This window comes from Puntigrus tetrazona, chromosome 12, assembly GCF_018831695.1.
Source record: "Puntigrus tetrazona isolate hp1 chromosome 12, ASM1883169v1, whole genome shotgun sequence".
In the NCBI taxonomy this organism is placed as follows: domain Eukaryota; kingdom Metazoa; phylum Chordata; class Actinopteri; order Cypriniformes; family Cyprinidae; genus Puntigrus; species Puntigrus tetrazona.
Genome location: NC_056710.1, coordinates 9498334 through 9522332, shown reverse-complemented (window position 1 = coordinate 9522332; position 23999 = coordinate 9498334). Strand labels below are relative to the sequence as shown.

At 38.4% G+C, this 23999-nt stretch overlaps 2 protein-coding genes across 2 annotated transcripts in view; one reads left to right on the top strand and one right to left on the bottom strand.

The window, feature by feature from the left end:
- thrab (thyroid hormone receptor alpha b) overlaps positions 1-23999 on the top strand; it is a 628197-nt gene that overhangs the window by 417517 nt on the left and 186681 nt on the right. The gene's annotated exons all lie outside the window — the stretch shown is intronic.
- On the bottom strand, positions 671-23757 carry wnt3 (wingless-type MMTV integration site family, member 3). The gene is made up of 4 exons (XM_043253359.1): positions 23388-23757; positions 9767-10008; positions 4654-4919; positions 671-2029 (listed from the first exon to the last, which is right to left on the bottom strand). The coding sequence occupies exons 1-4, from the start codon at positions 23465-23467 to the stop codon at positions 1550-1552; spliced, it is 1068 nt and encodes a 355-aa protein (XP_043109294.1). The 5' UTR covers positions 23468-23757; the 3' UTR covers positions 671-1549.

Below are 23999 nucleotides of genomic sequence, written 5' to 3'. Positions count from 1 at the left end.
TTGTGTAATAAATAATATTTATAAAAACATAACATTTTCAGATTATAAAATAAAAAGGGAATTATGAACTTTTAAAGGCTTTGTACAAAACTTTGGATATAGCGGAAGGAGAAATGGGAAAGGGAGCGTAGATGTGACTGGTGAGAGGGCTCCTCAGGGATCGGTGTGAATGCGAAACTAGCGTTGCGTAGTTAAATTTAATTAACGGGAAGCGTATGGGACTGTCAGAACATGTCCTACGGAAACCTCCGCTAGTCTGTTGCAGCTTTGTGAAGCTGGTCTCTCTTCCATTTATCACACACTCGAACCCACAGCAGTCCTTCACTTGCAACGCATTCTCATGACAATCTGCAACTTAGTGGCTGCTTCGTATACGTTTGTACGATCGGCGCACGTTTTCACGTGATCTGCTTACGCCCCACTGATGGTCAGATTTAGGGACGGGCCCTAAAATCTTTTTCTAAAAATCGTGCTTTTACGTACTTATCGAATCGTACGAATTCATGCGAAAGTGCGCCACCTAGTTGCTTTTTTTTTCTCTCTCATGAAATTGGGTTGCCACTTCCCTCCTTTATTTACCCTCCTATTAACTATCCTCCTCCTGCGCACTTGTTCTCCTTCCTCTACGCAAACATCTCGACAGGGAAGTGTTGAAACGGAGCCTTCACAGTCATATACGAGGAGCTTTATCAAAAAGAATATGTTAAAAAATAATCACCGTAATCTCTAGAATTAGTATAGTCATTAGTAGTTTTGTAAGTGCAAATTTTACTGGTCGGGTGCACGTGAGCCCAGTGTGTGTCGTTGCATTCTGCCGTCATGCATTTCACCAGCTGTCCTGCACTCATCCAGAAGAATCACCGATGACTTTGCATGTACATGTTCTGCAAAAAATCCTTTTTTTAAAAAAATCGGAAGGTACCCATAATGCATTTTCCTGTTTGCACCGCCCCTATGCTAATGTATCAATTGCATCCCTCCAAACTGCCGTATATAAAGAAATTACGTTTTTATATGTAGCGAACAGCAATATGTTCCACGATTTGAACATATACGATTATAGGGAATGTGCTAGGAGTGTACAAGATGATTGGGAAATCATGAGGAAAAACGTGGGCTTCTCATTGGATTCAGTAGTATAGCAGGGCATATTTCAAGACCCAGCGTTCAGTAGTTAACCGAGATTTTCTCGTCGTTCCTTTCCCCCTCCTCTTGTCTGCCCGGTGTCATTGGTTGTATTTGAACATATCCTGTTTCGGCCCTTGGGCGGCAGGGTGAGATGATCAGAGAGATGGTGTTACAGATAAAGAAGACTGAATGATAACAAGGCATTTTGTTCTTTTGCAGATGTAATGCGTGCCGCAAAAAAAAGTGAGAGGAATGGCAGTAGTAACCATGATGCTCACCATAGGCATCTTTTGGGGCGTGTAGATCAAAAAGGGCACATTAGTAAAGGGTTCTACCACAGAAGTGCCGCTATCTTGTTGTGTGTTGTCAGTCTCTCCCATTCCTTCTCTCTCTTTGTCCACTAGTCCTTTTCTTCCTGCACTTATTTACACGTGTGCACGTCGTAGACCCTCACGCACTCCTGGCAGCTGACGTAGCAGCACCAGTGGAAGATGCAGTGGCATTTCTCCTTGCGCTTTTCTGTCCGTGTGTTATGGCCACGGCCACAGCATAACAAGTCGCAGCCCTCGATGCCGTGCGACGACACGTTGCAGACGCGGTCCCGGGTGCCAAACGAGCCCGTCTCCGGGTTGGGCTCACAGAAGTTGGGCGATCCCTCGTAGTACACCAGGTCTCGTTCTGTGGGGTGCTTGAAGAAGGCGTATTTGGCCCGTAGTGTTTCCACCCAGCCTCTGGACTCCCGGTGTTTCTCCACCACCATCTCTGAGGCACTGTCGTACTTGTCTTTTAGGTAATCCCCCAACAGCCTGAAGTCAGGCTGAGCCCACCAGCAGGTCTTTACTTCACAGCTGCCTGACAGTCCATGGCACTTACAGCGCAGGTGCATGTTTTCCAGGATGGTCTGGAAAAGAGAAAACATTTGGAATTGGGTGTTAGTTTGCTGTTACATGTTACATGAACTTACTATTATAATAAAAACAACAGTAAATTATGCATAACTGCTTGCAATCCAAATGCTCATTCTAACAACAAACGTGAATAAATAATTTATAAGCAGCATTTACAATAAAATGTCTAGTTGCATTCTTCCTTTTTTTCCTGCCAGATGCTTTACTTTGACCAACAACCACAATCAATTTTCAGACAGTTCACTTGCTGCAGGTCCTGATTGTTTCCAACGTTACTGGCATGTCCAAAAGATCCCTGAGCATGTTTTCTACACGGCACAGTAGAGGAGGCTCCATCATGATCTGGTCTGCTTTTTCCTTCAATGGGATAATGGATCTTTAGGTTGTACAGGGCGTCAAACGGCGGGGGAGTATGTGGACATGATGCAGGGACATTCCCTCTCGACTGAGGACCTTGTCTGAGCAGTAATGACCTGGTCTTTCAACAATTCAACACAGTAGATCACAACAACCATGTGATGAAGGACTTTTCCAGGAGAACAAGGTTGCTCAGCAACTTTTGACTCCCCTTTCACATATCACTCATGTAAGACATAGTATGGTCTTTTATTAAATTTTGGAAGTTGGAGCATTGTTGTTTTCTCTTACTTAAGGATCAAAAATGGTTTACCTAACGTGTGACCAAATTCAGTCAAATTTAGTTTAGTATTTAAATTTAGTCATTTAGCAGGCGCTTTTATCCAAAGCGACTTACATATGAGGAATTAGAAGCAATCAGAACAGAAACACAAGTCTTGGTTAACCTATAATTATAGTATTTTGTAAAAACAGTATTACAATTGCAATCGTTCTGAATATTGTTGAATGGCTTTCTGTCTTACATCTATACAGCAATCTTCAACATATGGGATATTGGCAAAATATTGTCCGTGTTGACACCCTCCCCTTTCTATAGCAGATTTTGAAACCGGGCTCTACATAAGACAACAACTTCTGCATGTTCTCAGGCTTAGGCCACAGGTGTTGTTCAGGTGCTGAGCACACAGACAGGCCCTTGCATTTCTCTGCTAATTCTCTTCTGAAGTCCCGCTTAATGGAGTTCGCCACCGGCACTGTATGTCTTTGTTTTGGTTTGTTTGCCTTAATTCACTCGCTATATTTAGCTGCAGAATTCCCCAGCTGCGGCGGAAGGCAGGTGTTTGCAGGTCCCTGGGGGTCTGGTTGGGGCCGCTGACATCATGTCCCGAACTCTTTGGGCCCTGGGCGGGTCCCTCAGGCTGTGTCGAAAACAATGGAGCAAGCGACTGTCTCAGAGCCTGCTCCTGTGGTCCCTCGCTGATCAAAGTGGCTTTCTGTTGCAGTGTGGTCTCTGCCTATTGCCCCTTAAGCACCTTTAGCGCAAAAGACTCCAATTCTGAATCATGACAGCGGCAGTGACGGGCTAAACCCTGAACCCCAGTGTTATTCTTCCCTCCCTGCCTTCTTCAAACCACCAACTGAGTGTCACGGATTCAGTACAGATGCAAGTTATGAGAGGCATGAAAGGATAAGAGAGGTAATTACCCAGTAATTTCTCACGAAAATACCAGTTTTAAAGTTGAAAGTCTCTCAGAAAAGGGATGAGGAGATATTTGACAGATCTGTGGTGCATTAACACCTTTGTGAACTGTAGGGTAAGACCCACCCAGGAGTGGCACAAGTACAGCTTTGTTCATTGTTTGGTTATCATGAACCTGCTGGCTTAAAGGTGAAGTGTGTAATTTCTGTGGTACTACCGGAATCGTAATCTGTTTCAATGGCCCGACTGGGACAAAAACAACATTTGCCCTGCCAGTCATGTGATTTTGGGGCAGAACTACCTGTTTGTCCGAGCAATGATAAAAGCGTGAGCAATTATTTCGGATTTCTGTTTGGTGTGGTGCATAAATTACACTCTTCACCTAAAGTGATTTTTCAAACATGCCGTGCTTTCTCAGCTTTTAGCTTTAAGTTTTAAAATGAGAATGATATCTAATGGGGGAGATATAAGATACTTAAATGAAAAAATATGCAATAAAAATTTAAGTAAGTAGGCATCAATATGTCATACTTTGTAATTATTGGGGTCATAAGTTGTTAAATATAAGAGGGTGTCCATAAAATTGGGATACAATTATTTATTATTGTTATTATTTTGAAAGAAGTCTGTAATTCTCAGTAAGACAATAGAATTTATTCAGTTTAAATGATCTATTTTAATGTATTTTATAATTTTATATTCTGTGAATGCAAAGCTGAATTTTCATCATGGTTACTCGCATTTTGTGTCTCATGATCCTCCAGAAATCATTCAAAATGTAGATTTGCTGCTCAAGAAACATTTATTATTATCAATATCAAATTTTTTAATTTGAAACTTTTTTCTGTATTTTTTGATTGATAAAAAGATGAAAAGAAATGGAAATCTTTTGTAACAATATAAACTTTAAATGAATGCATCCGTGCTAAATTGCTTTTTTTTTTTAAACCATACCACATACTTCTGAACGTAGTGTACGTAGAATTGTTCATATAAAATATGTAGCGTTCATATTATTCATCAACATTGCTTTAGAAATCAAGATCATGAGTGTCTTACCATCCGTCCTGCCTCGTTGTTGTGTCTGTTCATGGCACTCCGAGCATCTGGTCGGTTCTCACGAGCGTCTGCAAACTCTCGAGACACCAGAACCCCAAACTCTGCATCTTCACTGCAGCCACCCCACTTCCATCCCTCTCCCGGCGGGCCTTTATGATGGGAGTCGCAGCCGCACATTGTGGAGGTCCCCTCCGCGCATGAACGGGTCACTGCAAACGCCACTCCAGCGGAGGCAATGGCGTGAACAAATGCAGACTCTCTTGTGGCTAGAGAGGGGAAAGAGTCAAAATTTGTGTGAACATTTCTTCATGTTATGGCTGCTATAAGCTTTCTTTGCTTTGACAGACACATGTCTTGGTTCAAAACATAAAGAGTTGCTTAGTTATGTTGCCCTTTACAGGAATAGTTCGCATTTCTTCTGTGGAACATAGAGATGATATTTATTTATTTTATTTTTTTTGTAGTGTATGTTGAAAAAAAGTCTTATTTTGTGTCCCTCAGAAGAACGCACACTCTAAGAAAAGTCAGTAAAAATAGGGCCCAGTATATTATACATAAAAGAACTTTCCGTGTTGATTTTTCCCAAGTGCTTTACCTTTATTTTAAGGGACACCTTGAATTTTGTTGTGTTTTAAAGTTAAAAGGAATGTATGTCAGTTTAAAAGATAATGAGATTTAGCAGTATGTTTTCTATTTTTACTGTATCCTGAGTCTTGCAAGTTTCGAGTATATGATGACAGAATTTCGGTTTTTAAATGAAAAACAGCATTGCTTGTATTATTATTGAAGAAGGTAGTCCCAGAATGCATTGTGATGACCTCCAGGTTTGCAGATGAGGTGCCAGAAATATTAATTATGAATAAAGTCATATTTAATTCACTGCCAAAAAGTATCCGTACCACTTTAGTATAGGAACCAATTCTCACTATTAACTAGATTCTTATTAACATGCCTATTATTATTAACATATTGACTGTTTATTATAACTTTTAAAGCATGTATTCTGCGTGACCATATTAATAACTAATGCAGAAACTAAACAACTACTTTGCTAACTATTAAAAAGCAGTAAATTAGAAGTTTATTGAGGCAAACTTCAAAATAATTAATGTTTTTTTTAATAACAAGAATTGGACCTTTAAAATGTGAGGATTACTTTTGATCATTTTAATGCTTCCTCACCAAGTGTGACCAAAGTATCAATAAAATAGTTATTTTTACTAAAAATATATTTTAACCATTGTCTTACACGTACACTATGCTGTATTTATGCTTGCTGCAGTAAAGCTCAGTTATCAACACACTGAGTTCTTGTGCAGTGCTCATGGCAAATGGAGTTGCTGTATATCTAGGGCATCACGAACAGTTGGGATGCCGCATAGTTAGGAAGTCTGTGTATTTAGACAGCAAGACTCTGTTTCGGAGCTGAGTCTATCCTGAGGCTCTTGTAAAAGGTTTGAAGGAGATCCCTGCCTGTTTAACTGTGGCCCTCCCAAAAGTCTCTCATCTATCTGTGCCGTGTCTTCAGGGCACGGATCATTTTCTGTGATGAGTTCTGGAATATAGTGACGAGGTGTTTGAGTGCTGCGCTGTAAACGTCTCTGACAGCACTGGGAGGATTGTTGATCATGTCACTTGTGTCTAATGCAGCCCGAGGTTTCACTGACGCTGTGTCATCTCAAAGGTGTGCTGGTTTCTCTGGATAGTGTTTCAGAAGCTCCTGATTCTCCCACCCGTCCGAGCCCCGCGGCCACGTGTGTGAAAGCCAGCAATAAGTCTGCGTGTTTGGTTTCTGAAGGCATGTGCTGAGAGATGGAGTTACGCCCCCTTTGAATGCAACAGCTTATTATGTAACCAGACACCATCGTTTCACAATCGCAGCACACTTACGGTGGCTCACCAGTTCTCTTGGTCCTCACAGGAAAAACTGCAACCCAACCAACCCATACGACTTCATCACCCCAAACATTTAAGTGCTTCTAATGACAGTGGTTCTCAGAGAGAGTTTGTCAGGGATCAGTAAGGCCTATAATGGTGTAAGATTATCTACAGGAGCGCCCACACACATGGAATATGCTGGTGTACTGTGGGTAATGTGACCAAAACACAGCACTTGTTCAGATGATCCTGTGTTTAGATGATGGATGTCATGGTAACAAGTTATCATTCTAGTACAATAATTTTATAGTTCTATAAAAACATTTATATATTTATGTAATTGTATTTTTTTTAATACTAAACAGGTAGATATTCTTAAAGTCTGTAAAATCTGATTGTTCTTAAGTGTAGCTATTTGAAGTATACTTCAGGTGCACTTTAAATATCTTACATTTAAAGACCGATATGTCTCAAAGATCATACAATTCTCATCAATAGTTATAAAAGTATGTGCATTGTGTACAAGTAGTACTCCAAAGAAAGTCTTGTTATAACTTTTATATGAGCACTAACTTGCTTCCTGTCCAGCATTTTGTTTTCTTAATAAATGTCCTCCATAGCAAAATCTGTATTTTGTGTATTTTCATGGTTCAGCTGTTTTTGATCATGCAGTAAAAGTCACTGTGTCCAAAATAGCTTTGGATACTACTGACTGAATTGTTTTTATAGAAAGATTTATAGAAACGGAAAGACTAGTTATTAGGTGATGACAGAAATGATGACAGAATGTTAATTTTTGAGTGGTACAACAAGCTTCAACAAGCTCAGTGAAAAAGATAAATCCATAATGGTGGGTAAGGCAAGAAACGATTATCGTTCAATACAAGAATGTATTAGTAAAATGTAATTGTTTAATTTAACTAAGTTTGTCTGTGCTGAGTATTTTAATATTTGGTTGGTGTATTTTGCCCTTAGCTTAGCAACATGCTAGTGGCAAACTATTGAAATGAGAGTCAAGCTGTAGCAATTTTTATTTCAGTGACTTATGTTCCATGAGAGTTAGGATTATTACTTAGAAGGAAGTCATCTATGAAGCAGCTTACTGAGCTTTGGATTTCTGACCACAACTGATTTTTAGTAAATGTTTACTAGATTTGAAATCGTCTACTGTACCTTGCATTTGGATATGCCTACTTCTCTACTATATAGTAGGCCAAAAAGTATTAATATTAAATTAGTTCTATGTCTCATAGTATTTATAAAGCAGTTTATGAAAATTTCCAAAATAACCTACCACATTGGCAGATTCTGAAGTATAGTGTGTAGTACGTGCGTATTTAAACTACACCCACTCCTACGGTATATAGTAAAATAGTGATGACTTATTCTGCACTACACTGACTTTTGTCCAATCAGATGCCCTCTAGATTGTTACACCCAAAATAGCAAATTATTTATGGTTCTGTGATGTAACTAAAGCCTTATACTCGTGAGTGGTAAATCTTACAAAACGGCTACGCAATATCGGGTTCAGTATCGCAATTCACATGTGAAACTGAATGCGATATTACGAGCTTGTCAGTGATCTACGACTCTGTGCATTAACTGCCGCTTCTTTTAAAACAGGTGATGGAGATTTACTGCCAAAGAACCAGCTTTATTGTCGAGATGCGCATGAATATATTGTGCAATATATTTTCAATCCCTACCTTTGAATATGTTCCACCAAAACTTCCTGTTTTAACAGGAAACGAGTAAACACTGGAGCGAAAATTGTGTTTGACAAGCATTTCACAGGGTCTTTAAGACATTATGGACATTTGTTGCCGTCTAGCTGTTTCTCATGAATTTGCAGACTCATCTCGCCCCTGGTATTCTTGTTTTATTCTTGCAGGAAGTTCATGTCCGCACACATAGACAAACAGTCCTTTTTAATAAAGGTTGTGTTTGGGCGCGCACCTCTCTGGGTTTGCGGCCAGAAGGAGGCCCAGTTGGTTCTGGCAGACCCAGCTGGGTTCACCACAACAGAGAACTGTGAGCTCTGGGCCCCAGGAGCCCTGGCCAAGGGCCAAGAAGAGCGCAGCTCCCGCTACCTGCTGGGTCCATGAATCCGCCTTTGTCTCTGTGTTGTCACACCGTATTACCCACACAAAAGGGCCCAGCACCCCGCACCCCATAGCCCAGTTCAGCGCTGCCCAGAGCAGGGGCTGGCATTTCCAAAAGGAGCAAACCCCCCCACCTCCTGTGACACACATACACAAAACACACATACATCTCATACCAGCCGCTATGCCAAAATATTCCAAAGCCTTTAAAAAAATCCAGTCAGGACGCATCGGGCCAATCCGTACGCAAGCAGAGAAACTTCTTCCTTATCTTCACTTCATCTTCATCGTCTCCTCATCCCCCTCTTGAGTTCCCCCTGCCTTCCACTTCTCTTCCTTCGTGATGGGGAAGGATGGGAGATTCCCTTTCAGCCTGCTTTCATGACACAGTCAAAAGGGCGTGTGAATGGGGCGTCCGTGGGAGCCGGGCGGTAAGAGGCACACAGGGATGGCTCATACTGGCCTTCATGCACAGTAGGGGTCGAAGTGAACCCTCTAGCCCTTTTCTATTGCTTGTAATCTCATTTGGCCTCCCTTCTCTTTTTCTCTCTCTCAGTCTCTCCCTCACTCGCTGCCTGTTCCTGCTCAGATCTTGCACTGCAGCATCTTAACTGGTATAGGTGTGCCACAGTTTGTGTACTACTTATATACCTGAAAAAATTAAACATGAAATGTTTGACACTTTGTGCACTTTCAAAGCTTTGCTTATGTAGTGGAGGGACTATAAGACTTCAGTACTGTATGGCAGAATAACCGTGTAAAAATAATACACCAGATTGTAGAGTATATAGCGCATTTGAGACACAAGTTTTATAAATATTATAAAGGAGCAACCCATTAGGGTCCTTTCTGTGATGAAAATAACATGTATATCTGTTACTAAACGTTTAAAAAAATGCATAAACATTTTTAAAATATTTAAACTAAATGAAACTACTGAATATACAAATTTATTTTAATATATAAATCTGTAGCTTGTTGTTATAAAAGACAGTATCGATTTGCTTCAAGCCTGATGCAACATTTTTTTTCAATGCACTAGCATATGTTTAACCTGAAAGCAAAAATAATTACAATATTTTAAATACTTTATTACAAATTTGCTTTATTGGTGTGTTGTTAACCCATACCTTTATCAAGCACAGGTCCAAATATTGCTAGATTGTCCTTGATAGTGGTGCAGTTCCACCTGCGGCCTCGGAACTGATGCTGGCACTCCTGGATTCCCAGTTTGACTCCCTCTGCTACACTGGGCATGATCTCGATGTAATTGCGGCAGAAGCGCAGCTGTTTTGGCACCAGACCAGGTATGGAGCCACACAGGATAGGTTGGGAGCCTAGGGATGAGTACTGCTGCCCAAGGGCCAGGGACCTGAAACACAAGTGTGAAGATTAAAGCCAACCGTGGGCACACCTGAGATCCGATGGAGGGCGGCTGTTCAGAGCAATTACGTCTTTTATTTAAAGTTTTTTTTTTTCATGATTATTGTGGTTTGTATAGTTTACATGTTTATTTTAGTATTTTATATTAGATGTAGATTGGATGTTAGTGTTGTGATCTAGTCGGCTATTATAGTTATTTTATATTCTTCGTATATTACCCCTTATATCCACAGCAAGATTGTGTGTTTTTGAATATTTGTGTATCTGCTGCTCCACTTTTTAACCTAAACCTGTGTGTGTGTGTGTGTGTGTGTGTGTGTGTGTGTGTCATTAGATATTTGGCTGTTTGCAAGTGTATGCATGTGTGTGGTTGTGTGCAGTAGCTGAGCTGACAGCAGATTCCTCAGAGATTTACTTCTTTTCCAAACAGTGAGTAGCTCAACAGTTTCATGAACACTTCATGGAAACCGTCCCAATTTATTAGCTATTCCAGAAACGATACTTTCACGCTGGTAATTAATTTTATTGCCTTCTTTCTCTGTCCAAAATAAGAATAAGGAGATCAGACAGTTTTAATGAAGCCCTTGGTTTGACATACATACTTTAATACTGTAGGTGTAACCCTTACTCTCCTTTTAGCTCTTACTGCTGTTTATTGCATTTAAAAAAAAAAAAAGTGTGCGTGTGTGTTATTGTTGTTGTCAATAACATATGCAGAACACACACGCTCTGTCTGAAGCTGTAATAAGTCAAATTTTCAGTGTTATAAATCCTGTGAATGTTTGGAAAAGATTCAGTTGTACAGCAGAGGAATCTATTAGCAGTTCTGTCCTCATTTTCTCACAGACGATGCTATAAAACATATCTGCATGAACCTCTGAACCCAGTGACATCTAATCTGTAAATGTCGCAATCTGTAAAAATCATTTCGAAAATCATAAAGAAAAAGTTTGACTCGTAATTGTGATCAGATGAACCAGTGTAAAAAAGACATTGGAAAATGTAAGTAAGTGCGAACGTCTGACTACAGATTTGACATTTTATATATAACAACCATTTAAAACCTGCAGTTTTGATAATAAATTATACTATTATATGATTTAGGTTAAAATCACAATAAAACAGAAGTAGATAGATCTTTTCTTCTGTACTGTGAAGAACATCAGAGTTTAAGGAAAAAGAAAGTATGCATTGTGGCAACTTGATTCCGTCTTTCTTTTGGTCATTGGATGAGATCTGAATATGAGTTAGCATTCTATTGTAAGAAATAATTTTGTAGTTTTCCAGTCATTTTGAGCTGGTTTGGTTTTTCTGTTTCTGTTATCACATTCGTCTAAAACCTCTTGACTTTACTCGCAAAGTGTATGACAGTTTTTTTTTGATAATGTCTTGAAATTCTTTCAACCTTTTCCCACTTTGTTACACTTGTCTTTTTCCAAAAATCTGCTTACTATATGAATTTCTTCCAACTACTGGGTTTAGTATTTTTTTAATTATAGACTTGTTCTCTTACAGTTAGCACAGGTTTTGTATAATCAGTTTCTTATAAATGATCCAAAAATGCTACTTTTTGTTCACTCATCCTGACAAAAACATTGTTTTTTTCAATTTACAAGCAATTTTTTTAAAATGTTAAAAAAATGTTTTCAATTTTTTGTAAAATATTTTCAGCAAAGAGCAAGGTTTTAGCAGATGAAATTATTAAAAGTCATGTTTCACCAGTAGTTCAGAAAATAGACAAATGCAAAAAAAAATGCATTCAGGGAAGAATTATTTGCAATAAGATTAATAAAATGAATTTAGAAAATAGATAGTGAATTTCACTTCATTCACAATAAAAACAGAACTGCCCTGAGTGTGCAAAGACAGTGCTCCATGCTTTTCTGATGAGATATGCTGCCTGACAGCACTGGCATAGATGCTGTCTTGTGGGCCAGAGGTTTACCTGGTTCCTCCTTCGGGCCAACGGAGGATCACACCTATTAGAGATCAGCCGCTCACGATGACCTCAGGCCCCCCGCGGGGTGCAACCCTATCACAGCGCCAATCTCCCTGACAGATGAGTGTACTCCTGCACCCATAACACACAAAAGCCCCAGCACTGAAGTCAGAAGAGAAAATTCCCCCTCAGAGGCTTCTCGGCTTCTCTTTTGCTCTCCTCCCTCGCTCCAGTCGCACACTCTCTCTGTTTGATGTTGTGTGAAACCGTGAACACAGAGCTGGGAGATGCTAACGGGCTGCCAGGTATCAGAAGTCTTTGTATCAGAGGAGCCGAGAGTCTTATGTCGAGATTACTTGCTCGTCTCGCTGCCTTTGATGCATCATATGGGTGCGTCACGGCACCATCAACTTTTTCAGGGAGTTGACGTCATAACACTGATGTTTGTGTCTGTGGGTGAAAGTGGCTGCGTTCAAACAGCTGCGCGGGTAAGCGCTATATGTCTCTCTGTTATATAATATGTAATTCTATACTACTTTCTGCGAAGGTAAGCTGTCAAATGTATCATTTCAAGGAGTTTCTCAACCTTTGACTCGAAAGCCCCCCCACAATGTACACACAACATTTGAAGGCCCCGCAGAACAGACTGTCGAAATATTGAAGTAAGAAAATAAAATAAAAACCAAGATTCTGATTCTGCCTTGTTTTTATATAAAGACAATTGCTAGCAAGATGGAAAAAATACTTAGATCAGATTTGATCCAAAATACAAATATATTGTTTTTATGCTCATGCAAACCTGTAAGTGAAATTAAAATAGTTTTTAAAATCAGTGCTTTTAGAAAATTAATTGTGATTAATCACATGCAAAATATAGGTTTTTGTTTACATAATACATGTTGTGTGCTGTGTATATTTATTATGTATATATGAATACACAAATGTATTTATTTATATATAATAAATTGTTTCTGAAAAATATACATGCACATGTGTGTTTATATATAAATAGTACATATACACAGTACACTCACATTAAGGAAGCAAAAACTTGTATTTTGGATGGGATTCATCGTAATTAAACGTTTGACTGCTAATTACAATATAAAGATTAATAGACGATACAAAAATTAATTAATCACAATCTGAATCTTAATATTGTTATATGCATAAATGAGCAACTGCTTTGTGACAATTATGTCACTGGATTGATTTAATTAATAATACACGATTTCATTAAAAAAAAAACATATTCATATACATACTGTGATTCTTACATATAAAGAGATATTTTTGTGGGCATTCTATAGATGGAGTTGATGAGCTTGTTCATATTGCACTTGAAGTTAAGATAGTTAATATCTTTTATGCGTGTGGGTGGTTAACAAATCATTTGTAGGAACATTTAGGAAATTGTTGTACGTCCTCGTTTAGGATCATTAAGATCATTTAGTCCCAACATATATAACAGTTTGTGCCCCACATTTTGGAATGTGGTTTGGAATAAGGGTGCATTTTTTTGGGTGCAATTTTTACTTAAAAGAAGAGCAGTGAAATGGCTGCCTGTTTTCCTTTGCCTGTATTTATTAGCGTAATTCGATCCAAGAAACCATGGTTACAGTATGACATTTTTATAGTGTGTCATTCATTTACTCCACCATGTACAATTCCTATAAGTTTGGATTATTACTTTCGAAGTGTCTGACAGAAACCCCGGCCCCTTACATAGGAACTTACTGGAAGTGTAGCCTGTTTTTCTGCTATGTTTGCTGAGTGAGTAAGTGGCATAATTACATATCTGCTCGCAGCATAACTGTCCATTAATCTCTCACCCATGTGGATGATTAGTGTGTTGGTGTGTGTGCATGTTTTGCCTGAATTGTAGATCAGCCTTTCTCTGCAGTCTGCACTATGTATGAGGTAGAGGCCGCTAATTTGACATAGATGCGTTTGATGAATTTAATTAATAAACCGCATGCATTGACACACACCCGAGCGTGCTTTCATCGCATGCTTCACGTCCTCGGTGATCTGTGGTTTGTTTGGTGATCTGCACCATTGATTCTGAAGTGGATGAGAAGAGGAACGCTTCGTTGTGGGGGGATCGCAAACACGTAAATACGCAGCGAAAAGCGTTTCGAGGAAAGAAGGGTGCGGCGACACGACCGACTGGGGAATACAAACATTGGGTTGATGCGAGTTGCTAATTTGTCTGCTGGAATCTGCTACCGCGAGGAGACACAGTGAAGCTTTAGGGTCTAGCAGGTGCTTGTCTGAGCAGGTTTGGGGCCACCTCTAGCCTTCGGGTGTTATCGCTCACTTTCCGTGTTGCTGGGTGGGTGGTGACTGCAGCGCAAGATGAAAATAATGACGCAAGCATTAATGAGCCATTGCAAACCACAGCTACAAGGATTATGAAGTGAGGGAATTCCTCTCTACACAAAACAGAGAAATGTTATTTTGCCATTGGCGAAAGATTAAAGGGATACCCACCCAAACATTAACGTCTCTTGAAAAGCTCTTTTCAGTATAATGAAAGTGAATGGGCACTGGGGTTGTCAAGCTGACCAAAAAAAGCATAATGTTGTTTTCAGATTCAAGCTTTTATTAACCCATTCTAAGAAAAGTCTGTACTGAATTCGCATTTTTTGAATTACACATTGAATTGTGTTTTCGATAATGTCCTCAATCTCCAGTACGTTTTTCTTACAGTGCACTTAACAGTACACATGCGTAGTCCACACCAAAGGTGGTAAGTGGTATAGTGATACGAGTGACACGTGAGAACAAACCTAATTATTTCTCCAGCAAATACGACTGAGCTTATATTCAACATATTTGATGTGTTCTCTGTGTGTGGGTTGGTCAGTGTTTGTATCTGCATAAAAGTATAGTTCTATTAACATAATCACTTACACATCACTCAAGACCTATTTAAAAAACTTATCACTATTGATATTGACGGTATGATTTTTGAATAAATCTGTTTTTAAATGCAAGATATTTAAAGTGTACCTGAACTATACTTGTAGTGGTTCCGCTCTATCACAATTAAATATATTAAAGTATACCTTTAGGTGGACTTCAGGACAACTTCCAACTTCCTTAAAGTACATTAAGTACAAAATTAGCTGGTCTGATTTAGCAGACTTTTAGTTTTCTAAAGGTACAGTTACAGGGTATTTTTATTAAGCACTTAAAGGAACACTGCACTTTTTTTTGAAAATAGGCTCATTTTCCAAATCCCCCAGAGTTAATAAGTTGAGTTTTACCATTTTTGAATCCATTCAGCCGATCTCCGAGTCTGGCGACAGCACTTTTAGCATAACGTAGCATAGATTATTGAATCCAATTAGACCAATAACAAAGAGTTTAGATATTTTTCTTATTTAAAACCTGACTCTTCAGTAGTTATATTGTGTACTGTGACCGACAGAAAAAGGAAAACTGCGATTTTCTAGGCTGATATGATTAGGAACTATACTCCCATTCTGGCGTAATAATCAAGGGAGTTTGCTGCCGAATTTTAGCCAAAAAGTGTCTCATTCAGCGAAAAGTTTAAATTTTGCTGTATTCAAAGTCTTAACAAAAGTATTGTAAAAAATTAATTTTAATCATTATTTACTGAAAATCTTTCATCCTAGCTTTTCTTGGTGCATTCATGAGCAAAGTAGAGATACCTAATTCATAAATTAACCTTTTTTTTGGATTCAGTGATTTAGTCAGTCTAGTTCACAAAGCTGATCTAAATTAATCTGACTGATTTAATTCTTGAAAACTATGTAATGTGGTGACACACTTGCATAAAAGTCTTCTGAAGATTTATATAGCACATAATTCATATAACTAAGTTTTACAATCATTTTATTTGTGCTGTTATTTATTTTTCCACAGTTTCATGCAGAAGACATACAGAAAAGAGTCCTACATGTATAAAATGACATGGGTGAGTAAACAATGACACTATTTACATTTTTGCATGACCTATCCTGTTTAAGCAACCTTTTTTTCCCTCACCCTCCAAACCCTAGACAAAGCATATTTTAATGTGATTCTCCGATTGGTTCAGCTCTCATCCTGCATTCACCAGCTTCTCCAAAAGAGTGGGAGATGAAGCACCTGTCTATGACCACACTGCTGAGTGTTCTGTTTTTGTCCAGAGGCAGAAGAAATAAGAAACTCTTTGAACTTGTGAGTTTGTGACATCCGACCCCTGGAGCTCTTGAGGTTGATGCCTTGTTAAATCTGTGTTTGAGTTCATTACAAGGCCACAGCTTTGGCCTGCTACCCCAGGCCCCAGACAGGTCAGGGAACATTCACCACACATTCCTGGCCAGCTTCTGCTTTATTTGAGAGCTGCTTGGAGATACACCGAGGTGTGTTTTAAACCAGCGATCTTAACATTTGAGCCACTCATTCAAACATAAAGCTTTATCAAGTACTCTCATGTCTCATCACACTTTGGTGCACTCCCATAACGCATCTATGCCTGTCTGAGCAGCATGCTCCGCATCCCTCTTTGACTTCTCAACAAAGAGATTAAAGTCACGGCTTATTCAAATCCCAAATGTTGGTCAAGATCGACAGAATGCTTAAAGATCTCTCTATTGTTTGGTATGGATCTCTGCCCTTCCCTCAACTCATCCTCGACATTTTAAGACAGGAAGTAGAAGATGAGAGAATTTGGAAAATAGCACACACCTTTTTGTCAAATGTATGGAAAGCATGCGTGCCTTAGGCGAAATGAACGAAGAGAGGTTCAGAGAGAGAACGGGGAGAAAGGGGATTAGAGAGAGAATCACCTTGTCATAATTAATTCCTCTGCTGAATGATGGAACATTTGTGTAATTTAACAAACGCCTCTAATTTAAATGTCATTGAAATGATCTACAGTTGATTAATTTACAATTTCCCAGTGGGCAGTACAGTGGGCCATACAGTATATTCTCCATTTCAGGGTCTTGTGGTACATTACAATATTTATGGAAAGTATCACTTGAATTTTCAGAATCATATTTGGAATTTTATCAAACATTCCAAGTTGTATCCATTTCAGTTTAATTATATGCTGCTTTAATTTTGGTCAGATGCCTTATTATGACTTGAGCTCATTTTCCACTAACTTAAAAAAAGCCTTAAAAAGGAAAAAGAGAAAGAGTTGGTAGCCTGAGGATGGGGCTTTTCCTCAGTCATTCTGTCAGAACAGGATGACAAGCTCCGTCAACAGTTCAGGTTTTTTCCCGCCACACTTTTGACTGGCATTTCAACTGCTTTGGGCTTATCAGATAAAAAAAAAAAAAAAAAAAAATCACATTTGAAAAATGTTCAAACTTGTTTTCTTGCTCGGATCATGTTCTTTTGCTAATGACACTCCATGTACCCTTGTGAAAGTGAATGAAGTTACCCTAGAGATTTGTGGGTTTCTGTGAATTTTTAATTTTTTATTCTGATATATAACGACTGAATTAACTAGTTACAAACAATGTTATATATGTCAGTGGGAGAAATAGTTTTCAGCATATTTTGTTAGCAGAATCAAACGCAAGATCCAAATGCTAGCTAACTTAAGAAGCATACTGAGAGGACAACAGGTTGTAGTTGCAAGTATGTAAAGGTTACTCAAGACAGTAAAGCAATAAAGGCAAGCAGTCTCAGTACTGACATTTACAGATAAGTCGAGTTCCTCTTTAGGTATATAAAACGTCTTAAATATGTTTTTTTATTATGTTTTTGAAGCTTATACTCTTTGTCATTTTGTAGTGAATAAGTGTGGAGCTTGTTTTGGCAGAGTTTAATGAATATTTATTTCACAGTTCCCAAAATGTGGTCAGGACAAAAACAGATTTTTTAAGCATTTTTGAAAAAGATAATCTTTTAGTCTCACGGAGCTTTTTTAGCCTTCATCATTTAAGACTGTTGCAAGAGGAAAACTGCTCGCATTATCATTTTTGTGTGCATATTACACTCCAGATCGCCCTGAAAACCCATCTTAAGCCACTGTTATGAAACATAATAGCTAGTTTCTATTTGGTCCAAGCTGGTCATCCAGCTAGACTTCCTGAAGCCAGTTGCATCAGCTAGAAGCTGGTTAATTACAAGTCTAACCAGATACCAAATTCCAAAATACAACTTCCAGCTTAAAAGCTTGTTTTTCCAGAAGGGAAATGTGTGTTTGTGTGTGTGTGTGTGCGTTTCGGTAATACTATTTGTGCAAGGCTCTAAGCGATGTAAGGACAGTACGATAACTTCTAACGCTCAGTCCTGAAACTGCTGGCCCGCTGCTGTAGTACGGAAACTACTGTGACGTTACTGCTCTGTGGCTCCGGGAGCTGGTGCCTGTCACTGTTCAACCGGCAGAGCTGTCAGTGAGCTTTGACTCAACCGGCAGTCCCTGCGTAAGCGACCTGACACTTCTGATTAAAGTTGTGATGTATTACACAACTGCCTAAAGCCCTTCTGAAGGAAAGGAGATGGATTTAGAAGTTCGGTTTTCACCAGAGACACGACGGTTTTTTCCAATTCCATTCGGAAGCCTGACCAAACATTAGCCAAATGTCAAAATGCGGTAATTACAGTCTAATGTACTTTTATTGTTTTTTGTCAGTGTTTAAAAGTTTACCTTTTTTTCCACTAAAACTTTACAGATTTAAATTTAAATTGGATCATTTTAGTGAATCTGTTGATCCAATTGACAAAACTGGCCTGAGTGATTGCAATCTTAAGAAATTCTCCTTTCTGTTTCATGGAAGAAGCAAAGTCATTCGGCATGAATAAATGATAATAGAATTTTTTGTTCCACTTTATATCAGTGGCCTTAACTACTATGTACTTACGTTTAAATTAATCATTTGGTACAATGCACTTATTGTGTACATACATGTTTTTACATGGTCCTCACATTTTAAAAAATATCTATACATAATTTCTGCAATTACATTTATAATTACACTGTAATTATTTATCCATACCACCAAACCTGTTCCTAACCTTAACCCCATCCACTTCAATAGCAGCAGAAGTCTCACAGACAGACACCAGCCTCATCCACTGTCACTATTTAAGTGTGTGTATTATGTGTGTGTGACAGGATGACTTCAGAGATAACCTCAGGTGGTCTGGATGATCCACAGAGCACAGGTGTAGTCTGTACCCATTCATCATCAAACCTTGAATGAGGGTAACTGTGCTTTCTTCTTTTTAATCCAGTTTATTTAATAAAGCAACCTTTGTGCATGTTTGTCAGTCAGAGCAAACCCCGGCATTCTAAACCTTCCTCTGTGTCCTAACAAGCAAATAATCAGTCTAGACTAAATGCAAAACTGCAACTTGCCAAAGTCTCAGACAATCAAATGTTAGTTCTTAGTGCTTAACATGCAGTTATGTGAAGCGAAATTTTGAACCGAACAGTATTAAAGTAGCTGCGTTAAAATAGATTATTGGAGCATATTTAAAAATCCTTTTATTCTTTAAACATTTCACATTTTATTCAGTGTGTTATTTGCAATTATTTATGAAATTTACTTGCAGTTTTAGCACCACTTTATATAAGTGGCCTTAACAAAAAAAAACCAAACAAAACAAAAAAAGCCCAACTGTTTGTGTTAATATTGTAATGCAGAACACTTCTGCTGCTGTTGAGATGGGATACGGGTAAATATAGGGACAGGTTTGGTGGTATGGGTAGGTTTAAGGGTGGGTTAAGGTGTAAGCGATGGGTCAACGACGTAATTATAAATGTAATTACAGAAACTAATTACAAATGCAATTGCAAGCAGGTATTTTTAATAAGGTACAATGTAAACACATATATGTACACGATAAATGAATAGTAATAAATAATTAATGTAAATGTAAGTAAATAGTAATTAACGCCACTTAATATAAAGTGGGACCCCAATTTCAAAGTGTAAATTGTTTTAAAAGCAGTCACCTAAATCATCCCACACGATCGCTGCGCAACAATACTATTGATTGGTTTGCTGATACTGAATCAATACGTTTGAAACCTAATACTCTTCTGACCAGGCTATCTGTTTCACCCTCCTTTTCCTAAGTGGCCCCCATTATCCCTGAACATCCTTGATCTTTTCATACTGAATTGCAGCTGGTGGATTTTCTTGCAGTATCATTAAAGCAGTGACACCGGCTGACATCAGGGGGGTTTGGTATGAAGGGTGTATAATGACATTCCTCTCTCGCAGAGATGAGTCAAGTCCCATTGAAGCCAGCAGGGGACCAAAGCAGGTCAGAATGCTTACTGGCCTCCCGATGCTGTCTCCTTCATGCCTATTTTCACAAAAAAAGAGTTTCCTGAATTTTAATTAATTCAGAATTAGAGTTTTATGTTAAGTGCCTGTGTATGTTTCCGTATAAAAGGGCTCTTTCCTTCGGAGAACACATGAATAAAATCCAATATATTCTTAAGGCGAGCCAACAAAAAGAACTGTTTAAAACCCACATCACGTTTGAAAAATATATATTTTTGAATTTATGAGTAAACTATTAAAAACAATTGGAAAAAAAACTGAAACTATTTCGAACTGCAATTTAAAGTAAATCATTTCAGGAAACTTCTTAACCGATTAACATCTCTAATATATAATAGATTATATGGTTTCAAGCTGTTCATTTCCAGTGTTTTGACGGGTACTTCAGATAATAAGAGCTACTGAAAAGTGCTTCCAGGTCAAGCCGAGACTTGATCATCTGAGGTCAGGCCTCTTCTGAGCTGTTGTGTTGTAACCGAGCTGAAGTTTTGATAGATAACAGATGAACGGCGATGGAAACAGCCAGCTGGATCCGAACGCATGGTGGCTTTGCGGTGCTGTTGTGGGAAGAAGCCACAAATACCTTGTTCCTCTCTGTCTGGTATTCGGAGTGACTGCTGATTGTGTCTCAGCTTGCTCGTCATCTGTAATGCATGTGAAATTGAACAAAGCTAGACAGGCTGATTGCTTTCAAGAGCTCTCGCTGCTTAAGACTGAGCTTAATTAGTTCATCTTGAGAGGATAAAGTCAGATATTAGCGGCCTGGTAAGCTGTTGAAACAGATTAGGTGTAGAAATCGGCCTGATTATTGCAACTCTGTTCATCATAGATTTAAAGTCCATTCAGTTGTGAAGGGATTAAAATGAGAGGATCTACCAGGATGAATTAAATTCTCACTATTGGGCATAAATACATTTGATTTACTTTTGTGTGTATATGTGTATATATATATATATATATATATATATATATATATATATATATATATATATATATATATATATATATATGCGTATATATATTGGTCAAGATACAACTATTTAAAAATCAGAAATCTGAGGGTGAAAAAAAAATCTAAATACTGAGAAAATTGCATTTAAAATTTTCAAAATTAAGTAATGCAAATTACTAATCAAAAATTAAGTTTCAATATATTTGCGACAGGAAATTTATCTTCATGGAACGTGATCTGTACTAAAAAAAAAAAAAAAAAAAGAATTTTGACCCATATAATGTATTTTGGGCTATTGGTACCTGTGCTACTTTTGACTGGTTTTGTGGTCCATTATTATATACAAATAGTTATATTATTGATTATTATTTTGTGAATAAAACTAATTTATTAGGAATTACTTGTAAACAAATGTGTGCCTGTGTCGTGTAAAATCATGAAGCGATTTTGTATGTATGCAGCCCTGGTTTTGAAAGTTCATGTTTATTTAAATCTCCCAGTAGAATATTCCACCTGCTACATTCTATTCATCTATTTCTGTTCATTTTTAAGACCACATGTTTACCGACCGATGCCATTCTTGCCATTCAGACAAGAAATGATTACGCATCTACCTATTTACCTGCAGCCGTGTACATTCTCGTATCGCTTTCTTTCTCACGCTCTCATTTTCTGTCCCCTCCACTTTATCCATTTATCCAAATCAAAGAAGTTATGCATTGTCAATGGGTAAATATTACACCCTTGTCAGAGAAAACAGCTGCGGGTCAATGACTCGAGACTCCTTTGCTCTTTGTCAGTTTTGTTCTGGTGGCACTAAATGTCAACATATGAGTAAAGCCACGCAAAAAATAAAGCTTCAGCCCCGTGGCCTTTGTGTGTGTAAGTCTATGAGTGCGACTGCATGTTTGGCAACTCTCGCTTCATAAACGAAACCAGAAGATGCTGGTGGTTTGGAACGAGAGTGCAGCGGGGACCACATGCTAACTGGGACTACTAAAGCACATTAGTTCTGACAAGTATTGTATCATGAGCCAGGGGGGCTTTTGTCGTACGCCTACACAAATATTTTTGCAAAAAGACTCATGTTACAAGAGAACCCTGTGAGGTCAGTGGCATTTTGAGGATGGGGTAATTAGTGGAACTATGACATATCAGCACCATTCAGAGGTAAATATGATCTCTGCTGTAGAGAAATCTAATGAACATAAGTGCTTTAACAGTACTAACCTAATGTCAAATCGGAATAACAGAATTCAAACAAACAGGAAAAATCATATATATGTATAAAATATATATATATATATATATATAATAATAAACTAAATTTTCAAACTTTAATATATTTTATGAATATTGCAGTATCAAAGTAGTTTAAATAGCTAAACAGAACCTATATATATATATATATATATATATATATATATATATATATATATATATATTAGTATAGAAGTATACAAAATGTTTAGTTTTTCCGTTTTTAATGTACTGATGTTATTTTTTATTTTTGAATGAATAAACAAAAAAACCCCACTATTATTAAAGCATGTATGATATGTTTATGCGGCCCATTTCAATATACAAGCTCTTGTTTGGTTATTTAAACGATCTCTTTCAGCGTATAAGCGTAGCATATTACATTCTTTTTAAATCGCAAATATGATTATAATACTAGCCACAGCGACTTTAGAGAAAAGTGCACGTTCAAAGCAGTTTTAGGTTTATGGTGTAATGATACTCCTGGTTAAACCCCAATGAATTTATTGAGACCCAAGCCAAGGGACATCCACACTAATGCCCCAATTAACACTCCTAACACGGCTGGAGTGCTGAGGCTATTAGCGAAGACAACAATATACCCCATCCAGCAGCCTGCTGGCTGACACCTTAACCTAACCTTATCTCTGACAAACACGCTGCATCTATTTCACAACACTCCGAGCTTCAAAAACAGCCTTGTGCGAACATTTAAAATAAATGGAGCCGCATGGCGAAACGCGGCAGCGAGGAAAAAGACAGGCTAGCCTTTTCCGTCCCTCCAGTGGCTGAGGTTAAGATTCTTTGGACCGAGCCGAGAAGCTTTTTTCCACGCAGTCAACTGAAAGTGTTCTGTATTTACTGCCCTCTGAAAAATGATCACTGACCACCATTCTCCCCCAGTGCTACTGGAGAAAGTGATGCAGAAAGTGGGGATCGTTGCTACTCACCACCAGATGGGATAGCCTCCAAGCACCCGAGAGCTGGACAACCACATGCACATGAGATATCCAACCAGGTACAAATCCATGAGGTATGTCTTGTGTGGATGGAAATTGTCTATTGATCAGTACATAGAATTCCTAGAGAGGGGCTGAAAATTAAGTCCCAGCAGGCAAGTCTTAAGGTGGAAAAAGATGGATGCTTGAGAGAATAATTAGCAATTTTGGGGTTTAAATGAAGGCAAAAATAAATAAATAAAAAATTCTCCAGGGTTTGCTGCTTCTTTGAGTTGGGTGAGGAAAGTGTGTGTGTCCCAGTAGTTAGGAGAGTAAGTGTCTCTTTCACACACTCGCACACACGCTCCTACTCGTCCTCTGATTCCCTCCCTCTCACTGAGGTTCTTCCCTAAGGTACATATCTTTTTCTCTCCCCACTTTTTTTCCCCTTAGGATCATCAGGGCCAATATTAGAGAGAGTGAGAGAGAGAGGGGAAAAAAAACGACAAGCGAGGTTTGGAGATGTCAGCTGGCAAGCCAATCACAGAGCATGGCCTTAGGTTAAAAAAAAAAAAAAAAAAAAAATTATTATTCCTGCCCATCTGTCAATCATGCACCACCCCC